At 39.1% G+C, this 9,492-nt stretch overlaps 1 protein-coding gene across 1 annotated transcript in view; it reads left to right on the forward strand.

Moving 5' to 3' along the window:
- VKORC1L1 (vitamin K epoxide reductase complex subunit 1 like 1) overlaps positions 1–8,360 on the forward strand; it is a 67,193-nt gene extending 58,833 nt beyond the window's left edge. The window contains exons 2-3 of the mRNA XM_038538988.1: positions 144–253; positions 4,543–8,360. Of these exons, the coding sequence (XP_038394916.1) occupies positions 144–253; positions 4,543–4,769 (337 nt within the window). The 3' untranslated portion in view covers positions 4,770–8,360. The remainder of the gene's footprint in view (positions 1–143; positions 254–4,542) is intronic.
- The last annotated feature ends 1,132 nt before the right edge of the window (positions 8,361–9,492 follow it).

Consider the following 9,492-nt stretch of genomic DNA (forward strand, 5'->3'; position numbering starts at 1 on the left):
CCTACCTTTTGGATAAAAGAACCTATAGAAATAGGCAACTTAGAGATTCAGATGGGGGTATTACCATGGCATTCTCAGGCAATTTTACATTTTTAAAAATAGGAAGACTTAAAATGGGGTCATTGGTTTTCCTTATTTTACAGATGGGGTCGAGGATTTGGTCTTTTGGGTTCCATTTTTGGAAAGGATGGTGTATTAAACCAGCCAAACAGTGTCTTTGGACTTATATTTTATATACTACAGTTATTACTTGGTAAGTATTTATACAGCAATACAAAAATAAGTTTGTTTTGTTATATTCCCTTCAGTACTTTGTATCTTTCCCCTGAAATGTCTTTATATTAAATAAAAGTAACTTAATGATAGAACCACTAGTTTGTAGCACATTGTTCTGTGGTGAAAATTTGGTTCACTGAGATTCTGATGATGCTGATGCTAACTTTGGTATCTGTTGGTTTTAATCAGGTACAGCAGCATCCCAGAGTGTCCAAAAAAAACCAGCCCTATTCACAGAGCTTATTATTCCAAACAGCCTTCCCCAGAAACTTTTTCCTTGTTAGTTTATATACTGTGCAGATTACTTAAAAATAGTATGCCCTTGAGAGAACATTAACAGGAAGCAGTGTGCATAATTCCACCACCTTTACACACCCACTGTGTCCATCATCTGTTGCTTTTTTCACTTAACTTTTTGTGAATTTTTATGTTGTTTCCTCTCTTCAGTGTTTTATTGTTGATATCAAGGTTTCAAGATTTTTGTGTCCTAAGTAACACTGTGGGGATCAACTTTGTTTAAAGTCCTCCTGACACACACCTCCCCCTTTGAATTAGTTCTGCAAAATAAATTTCCAAACACTGGACAAATGAGTCAAAACACAGATTTTTTCTGATGGACTTTAATACGTATGTATTACCAAACTGCTTATCTCTCAATTGTCTGGCTTCCCCAAAACTTCATCCCTCTTTTTTTTAATTTTATTTTCATTTAAGATTTTATTTATTTATTCATGAGAGACAGAGAGTGGACATTTTTAAAAAGTGTTTTCTGTGAAATCTCTAATGGTTACAAATCCCCATCATTTTAATTTCCTTGCATTGTCACTTTTGTTATTGGGATCCTGATAATAGTCCACTCTCATATTTGTGACAAACATTTTAGCCATTCTTTATACTCTTTTATGTTAGTTTGGTGAATTTTGATTGCACTTTGAGAGTTAAATCCACCATTTTTGCCCTTTGGTTTCCATTGTTACTGTTTTACCCCATCACCTGCTGTCTTTTCTGTGCTCATCTGCCTAACTGAAATTGATTTGTTATCAGGCAAATTGTGAATCTGAATTTTTCTAAATACTCCTATCAGCTTTGCCCAGTTCCATATCCTGTAGAAATACAAAAATATGCACAAGGATATTCATAGGAGTATAGCAAAAAAATGGAAATAGCTTTGCAAAAGTAATGGTTGAATAAATTAGGTTACATCCATACTGGATAATACTATGTAGCTATTAAAGGAAAAAGCAGGTCTTACATGAATATTCTAGAAAGATCAAGATTATAGTTTGGTGAAAAAAACAAATTGTAGTATAATAGGTATAAAAGAAGTATATGTTTATATGTATGCATATAAATGTGTAGGAAAAGGTCTGGTGGTTGGGGGCCTGGGGTGAGACTTTAATTTTTTATTCGATTTATTTTTTTCTGTTTGGATTTCTAAAGAGTATAGTGTATAAGCTGAAATTAAAATAGCCTAAGAAACGCTTCTCATTTTTTTTTTAAAGATTTTATTTATTCATAGAGACAGAGAGAGGGGGGCAGAGACACAGGCAGAGGGAGAAGCAGGCTCCATACAGGAAGCCCGATGTGGGACTCCATCCCGGGTCTCTAGGATCACACCCCAGGCTGCAGGCGGCGCTAAACTGCTGCACCACCGGGACTGCCCTAAGAAACGCTTCTGACTATGTTAATTTTTGGAGATAGAGTTGGATCAAATTTCATTTATAATATTTAATTTGTGAATTTCCTTATACATATTTTTTTAAATGGCATGTATCATGTGTATCTTTTCTGTTCACATTTTGTGTGTGCACATGAAGCATTTTTTTAAAAAAGATTTTATTTATTCATGAGAGACACACAGAGAGGCAGAGACACAGGCAGAGGAAGAAGCAGGCTCCCTGCAGGGAGCCTGATGCAGGACTCAATCCCCGGACCCCAGGATCACACCCTGAGCCAAAGGCAGATGCTCAACCACTGAGCCACCCAGGTATCCCTACATGAAGCATTTTTAATGTCAGAAGGCACATGTGAAGTCATTTAACAGTTTTCCAGAGCACATTATCTTCACGCCCTTCCAAGTTGTTTGAGATACAGCATTTTCAATTAATTTTTCCATAGGTAATACTTTGACAAGTTCAAAAGTAAAAAACATATAAAATGCTCTCCAGCAAAGGGTCTGTCCCCAGCCTTTGCCCCCTCTGCCCACTTCCTACTGCCTTTTGTCCCCAACTGGTGGCTGTGTGTTGTTGCTGTCGTTGCTTTAGGCATGTACAAGAAAATACAAACATAGCTTAATTTTCCACCTTTTTAAAATAGAAAAGGGGGATGCTATACATACTGTTCTTCATACTCTTTATTTTTTGCTTGACTCATTCATAGTGGTGATATTTCCATAGCAGCCCATTAAGAATGAAGACTCATTCTTCTTCACAGCTGCAAAATGGTCCACTGCTTGATTGAACCATCATTTATTTAGAGTTACAGGACCTTGTAAATTCTCCTGGGAATTGTGTCCCAAACCACCATCTACATTACATCAGGACAGGTTGGGTACAATAGTATTGAACTAAAAGCCAGTATTTACAGAGCATTCAAAGTGTTTTATACCTATTAGCTCTTTTACTTGTTTATTTTTAAAGTAAGCTCCATGCCCAGTGTGGGACTTAAACTCAAAACCCTGAGATCAGGGCAGCAGCCCCGGTGGCTTAGCGGTTTAGCGCCGCCTTTAGCCCAGGGCATGATCTTGGAGACCCAGGATCGAGTCCCACATCGGGCTTCCTGCGTGGAACCTGCTTCCCTTCCCCCCCCCCCCCCCCCCCCCCCCCCCCGCTCTGTCTGTGTGTGTGTCTCCGTGAATAAATAAATAAAATTAAAAAAAAAAAAAAAAAACCTGAGATCAAGAGTCACAGGCTCTACTGGCTGAGCCAGCCAGGTGCCCCTCCTATTAGCTCTGTTAATCTATGCACACACCAGTATTGGGAAGTAAAAATGAGTATTATCTCAAGTTAAGGAAAAGAGTGGCACTTGTTCATATCATTTGGAAACTAACTCTCTCAGGAAAATGTGACTGCATTAATTTTTGAAGTCTTAGATATTTAGTAAAAGGCCAGACAGAAAAACGTTTAGGTTTTGCTGGCTCTTGTAGCTACTTAGCTCTGCCACAGATGTTACATAAACGAGTGAGCGTGGCTGGGTTCCACTCAGTCTTTGTTTACAAAAGCAGGTGGACAATCAGATTCACCAGTCCCTGGCATAAGTAATCCAGCAATATCTTGAAGTGCCTTGAAGAGCCTTACGGAAGGTAAGGCTAGAATGACTGGTCTTGTGGGCAGGTCCGGCCTTGGTCTGGCCTTTGTGGCTAGACTAGCCCACAGGCAGCTTCTCATCAACAGGCAGTGGGGATTTCAGCTCCTTAATTAACCACTTCAGATCTCCTACCACCGATTAGTTTTTCCTGTTTCTGTTCTCCTTGTCCATTAGTTGTTGGGAGGGAGGGTAGTTGAATATGCTCTGCTATCTCCTCTGTCCTTGAAAATAAATGCACATGTTCTCACGACTGTTGGCTTCAGAAAATTACAAAATAATACATGTGAAGATATCAGATAGCATCAAGAGAGCCCTGGGTTAGCCCACAGAAGTGCCTTTTTCTTGATCTGGTTTGACCTACACGTGGCCAACTGGCCAAACGTGGTTTCTGTTACCTTCCAGGGTGAGCCCTTTCTGAAATGGTTATTACAACTTCAGCAGCGTATTGGTACAATCATCTCCCAGTATGGATTTTTTAAAAATTTGACCTAAACATGAGAAGGCAAGTTTTACTTCCCACAGATGGGGAGCCTGCAGTGAAAAGGTTGGAGGAAGTGTGTCCTGCCTGGGAGAGAAGGTTGTGGTCCTCATGTTCCTTTATCCATTGGGAGTGACGAGACTGTCGATTTTACAGATGAGCCTCATGCATGATGTGATTAGAAGACTGCATGTTTTCTTTGCATGACTTAATGAAGGCTGGTTTATGGTATAAGTAGTATTTCACCTAGAATACTGAAACATCAGAGACACTGCAGCTGTAAAGGGAGTATTCTACATGCAAAATCAACCTGCATAACCTTAACAAAACAGACCAGTAGCTTGTGTTCTCAAAACTCATCGCATTTTCCAGTAAAGTCATATTCCCATGCTGCGGCAAATCACAGAGTGCTAGCTTTTAACACAGAGACTTTCTCTCCGGGGTCAGGGCCTGACTGAGTTGGGTGTCTCTTTCTCTTGCAGGCATGACAGCAAGTGCAGTTGCAGCTTTAATCCTCATGACATCCTCCATCGTGTCCGTGGTAGGCTCCTTGTATCTGGCCTACATTCTGTACTTTGTGCTGAAGGAGTTTTGCATCATATGCGTCATCACATACGTGCTGAACTTCATTCTTCTTATCATCAACTATAAACGACTAGTTTACTTGAACGAGGCCTGGAAACGGCAGCTGCAGCCCAAGCAGGACTAACAAACGGATGAACTCTGGACAGTCGGAAGTCCCCTTTGCCATTAAGTTTATTTTGCAGCAGTTTTTTTGTTTTGTTTTGTTTTGTTTTGATTCTTCACAACAGACACTTTCCCCAAGAATCTTAAACTGATTTTTTAAAATCCTGTAAATTAGAAGGGGCCCTAGCTATTTTCTGTGTCAATCTTTCATTTTCAATATGGATACAAAAAAAAAAAAAAAAGGAGCTGCCGAGCCAATCAAAGACAAGCTTTAACTTTACTTTGAAGATGTTTCTGAGATAATGAAACGTAGCCCTAGCCCCCTGCCCATGATTGTCAAGTGAGCAACCATTGCTAGTAATTCTCCAATGTGTATAAATTCAATTTCAGGTATAACAAATGTGATCATGACATGAAAATATTTTAGAATAGATACTGTATTAAATATTGCCATGTTTACAATATGTAATATGTTTTTAGCTGATGGATTGAAACATGTAGATTCCACTAGAATCCATCTATGTAACGTTTGTAAATAAAAGAAACATTGGATCCATCCTGCAGAACTTACTGGACAGCTTAGCCGAAGTGTAGCAGTGAAGAATTGGCAGCCCGACGTTGACTGAAGAAAGAGGGACAATAGTTAAGTCCATACAGAGCATCTTGAGAAAAGTACTGACCACTGTGGGTCCGGCACTGACGGCAAAAATAGGGTAGTCGGTTCCCGTTCGTCTCCTTCCTCCAAAGGGAAGAAACTAAATTTGAACGTTCAAGTCAGAAAACTGGATCAGTTAGGACCTTAAAAGTAAGTCATGTGAGCAGACCTTCACATCCAAGGCCTTCAGGACACTAAAGTTGGGGAAATGGGGTAGATTTCTTTGGAGAAAAGCTGGAAATATTAATATGGCATTTTTAGATAGTTTCTTACAGTAGCTGAATTTTCATGCAGATCTCTTTCCTTAACATTGGTGCCAGTTGACCAGACAGTATTGACCTTGAAATAACCAGTATAAGCCCAGTTGCTCCGGAGTAGGATTGCTCTTGGGTACCTCCGTAGTATTTCCTCCTGTTTCATTCTGCACTAATTGGATGTCTAGTTTAATTGTTTTAGAGTCAATATTACAGTTGTAAATTTTAGGGCTGACATGCTGCTCTGTTTGTTCCGTCGGGAGTAGTGCAGGTAGAAATAGCTGAAGGCGAAGTACACAAGTGGTGTCACTGCTCTTCCTGGTAACTACGCAAATGCCTCGGTTTTAAAGGTGATGTGAATAAACCCAAATGAAATTGTGACAATATGTTTCTCTGGTTAACACCTTATATCAGAATGTTAAAAGTGCCTTCTGTCTTAAATCTCAAACCAAATATTTTGTGTGTTGAACTTGGGCAGAAGTGTCCTTCCTTCCTCTTACCATGACGTAGAAAACTTGCATTATTCTCTAGAAAGGTTCTGTATGATCATTTTATTCCTTAGATTGAAAAGTAGTAGCAATGTTTTTGCTTCCAATTAATCATTATGTTAAAAATAGACTGGTAACCTTCACGTACTTTAACAAGCCGCCTTTTTTTGAAGGGAGGGGACAGGCTCTGCTCTGTAAACCCTAATGAGTAAAGTCAGCAACTGTTCAGCAGTTTCCAACTAACTGTCCTAATTGAAGCAATGTATTTTTCTGGCCCAAGGCAGGTAGAAAATCAGAATTGTAATGAACTTTCACCCGGTTTTAACCAGTTTTGTAAAAGCTGAATTCGGATTTCAAGGCTTCTGTTTTCCCATGAATGTGAATATTTCGATGCCTGTCTTATGATGTATGTATTGTTGTTGTTGCTGTAGTTAGAGAACTCCAGAAAGCACTGGACTGGATGTCTGGTGTTCATGGAGAAACAAATCCTGCTGTTGCAGGGCTTGTGCACTGAGGTCATCTTGTGGCAGTGCTTTCAGTTCTACCCAGCAGCTTCCTGGTTCTTTCTTCTAAGCTAGAGTGGAAATGGTTAACCGTGAAGACTTCTGTGGTATATATAACACTGGTTGTGCTAAATAAGTTCCTTGTGTCCCAATTTAAAATGGTTTTTCATCCTATTTTGTATCAATCAGCAAAGTATAGTTAAAGCTTGTCTTGATGCTGTGTTCTTGCGAATGTCTTCAACTCTTACATGGTCAAACATAAAAATGTCCTGCCAGACCCTTCAAGGTTTTCCTTTGCTTTCCTAATAAGCCTTGGGGAAAACACCACTGTTTCAGTTGTACAAAATATTTGCCATGTTCCTGTAACCCCAGTAGAATTAATGGGTTTTTTTTTTCCTCACTGAGCAATGAAAGTGTGCTGCCTGAAATAACAGCATTTTAACGCCTGTATCTCGGTAAGCAGCAGGACCCTGGTGGAAGAATTTAGGCTCCCCTCTACATCCTCTCTTCCACCTCAAGAAGGAGACCATGCTGTAAGATTGTTCAGATTGTTATGACTTTTAGATTCCATATTTAAAACACTGCAACATTGCTAGCCACCAACATTGAAGAACAAATTAGCGGGGAGAAGGAGTCAGATCTTTGGGTTTTGCAGTAATTCTACTCTTCTTGTAACAAATGAAGCCCCTTATTTACTTGGTAGTCCTATCATTTGAAGAAATTGGAGAAGCTGTCATTAGATGACAAATTCTAGGGAAACTAGGTGGTTTAGAGAATTCAGTTTTTTGTTGCAGCTAGGTGCTTTCTGCGAAGGTAAACTGGTGAAATAACTCAGGTTTAACTAGCTGCGTGCCAGGAAATTACTTCTACTTGATGTCCGTCGCCTCTCATTAAATCCGTTACTTTTAAAGATGTTGAAAAACATTGACTATGTTCATACAAAGATCTGTCATTTGGTGCAAGAGATCTTTGGACCCTACTCAGTAGGCTATAGGACCAAGACTCCAGAGAAATTAAAACTATTTGTTGGCTTTAGTTTGCTTGTACTTCATTCATAAGATTATCAGCAAACATGCAAAGCTATCTTCAGCAACTACTTCGTAACAGATTGGAACCAGCACAGACATGAGCGAAAGCTGGCAAATCTTGTCTCGAAAATTCGTGTTAGACAAATGCCAACAAGAAATCCACTGTCATTTTTGGAAACCTATTTTAAAGGAATACCTAACATGCAACCTTTGTCCTGGTATTTTCCCCCAACACACAAGCATTGGTGGAACATCTCTATTCAGCAGCACTTCCGATTCCTGATCTGTGAGAACCACCCTTCAATCAAACAAAAGGGGCAGGGGTGGGAATCCAGGCTACTCGGTTAATTTCTTTCTTTTTTTTTTTTTATAAACTAGCCCAGAAAACGTGAAATGTTTTATATAAAACTGTATTAAGCATGGCCTAAGTATTAGGTGTATGATCTGTATAGTATGTTCCATCAAAAAATATTTATTACTAGTGCTTTAAGCTCCAGAGTAAACATTCTTTAAAGTGGAGTTCACTGGGCAGACTTCCCCCTTTAATATAGATAGAATTATTCTTTATCAGAGATTTAGGACACAGTTTTGCTAACTGGTAAAAACAAATGTAAATATGTAAGAATGTTTATTTGTTGCACATAACTTTTTTGGTATAAAATAAATGTAGACGTTACCTGTGGAAGCTGTGCTGCCATCCTTCTTATAGTTCAAACAAGGAGCTGAAAAGAATCCAGTCTTCCAAAAAAAAAGAATCCAGTCTTCCCATAAACTTTCCTTGAAGCTGACACATTAATTCCATTTTTACAGATGCACTGAAATTGATTGTTTTTCCCTGAAATGCAGTTTATGGAGAACACATGCAGCATTCTTAGAGATTCTAGTTCATGGAATTTGCGTGGGCTTATGATGTGTGTGGTTGTCAAGAATTAGTGAAAAAGAAGTTAGTGCTCAGAGTTGTATAAGCACACCAAAGGTGCTGTCAGCTCTTGCCCACAGCTTTTGCTTTTTTTCTTTTATAAACTAGCCCAGAAAACGTGAAATGTTTTATATAAAACTGTATTAAGCATGGCCTAAGTATAGGCCTAAAAACGCTACTCTCTTTTTTTTTTCCTTTTTTTTTTTTTTTTTTTTTGCTACTCTGTCTCCTAAAAAAGTAACTAACATCTCCAAGGATGATGAATCCACATAAAATACAGTTCAGCCATGTTTTAGTGACTTTAACAAATGCCTCTGTGATAGAACCTTGGGACTTAGGACATGGCACTTACCCCTAACTTGTCAAACATTTAAGTGTGTCTGCTCTGTGTAACCTTTTTTAAATGTCAAGTAAAAAATCATAGATCATTCCTAGACATTAATGTAACACAAAACCTGATACCTTCAAAGAACGTAAGTTCAAAAACGTGTAAACCCTAGAATCTCTAACTTCATATCTGAACCAACTACACTCACATTTAAAAGTGGTCAATGGATGACCACTAAAAGGAGGTTAAATGGTCCTTACTGTTCCCTTCCTGCAAGAAAGGAAGGATTAAAAATAGGCATGTGCTGAGATGTGTGGAATCAACCCCAAGTGAAGTGAATTAAGTTCTGGATTAAGAACCACGTTGGTTCATGGTCCTCTGTATTTGACTAGACGCCAACAGGAGTCTTTTTCCAAAGCACGGAGCTTTCAACCAGGACTGACACCTTAGGAACAGTGTACCTTCCTTGCCTTACTGGAGCCCGTGGGAGAGGAGGACCATCCCCTAGGAGCAGAGCAGGTGCCACCACCCAGAGGTACAAAAGATCCCATCACAGTCACTGTAGTTTAA

Source organism: Canis lupus, chromosome 6, assembly GCF_011100685.1.
Source record: "Canis lupus familiaris isolate Mischka breed German Shepherd chromosome 6, alternate assembly UU_Cfam_GSD_1.0, whole genome shotgun sequence".
NCBI lineage: Eukaryota > Metazoa > Chordata > Mammalia > Carnivora > Canidae > Canis > Canis lupus.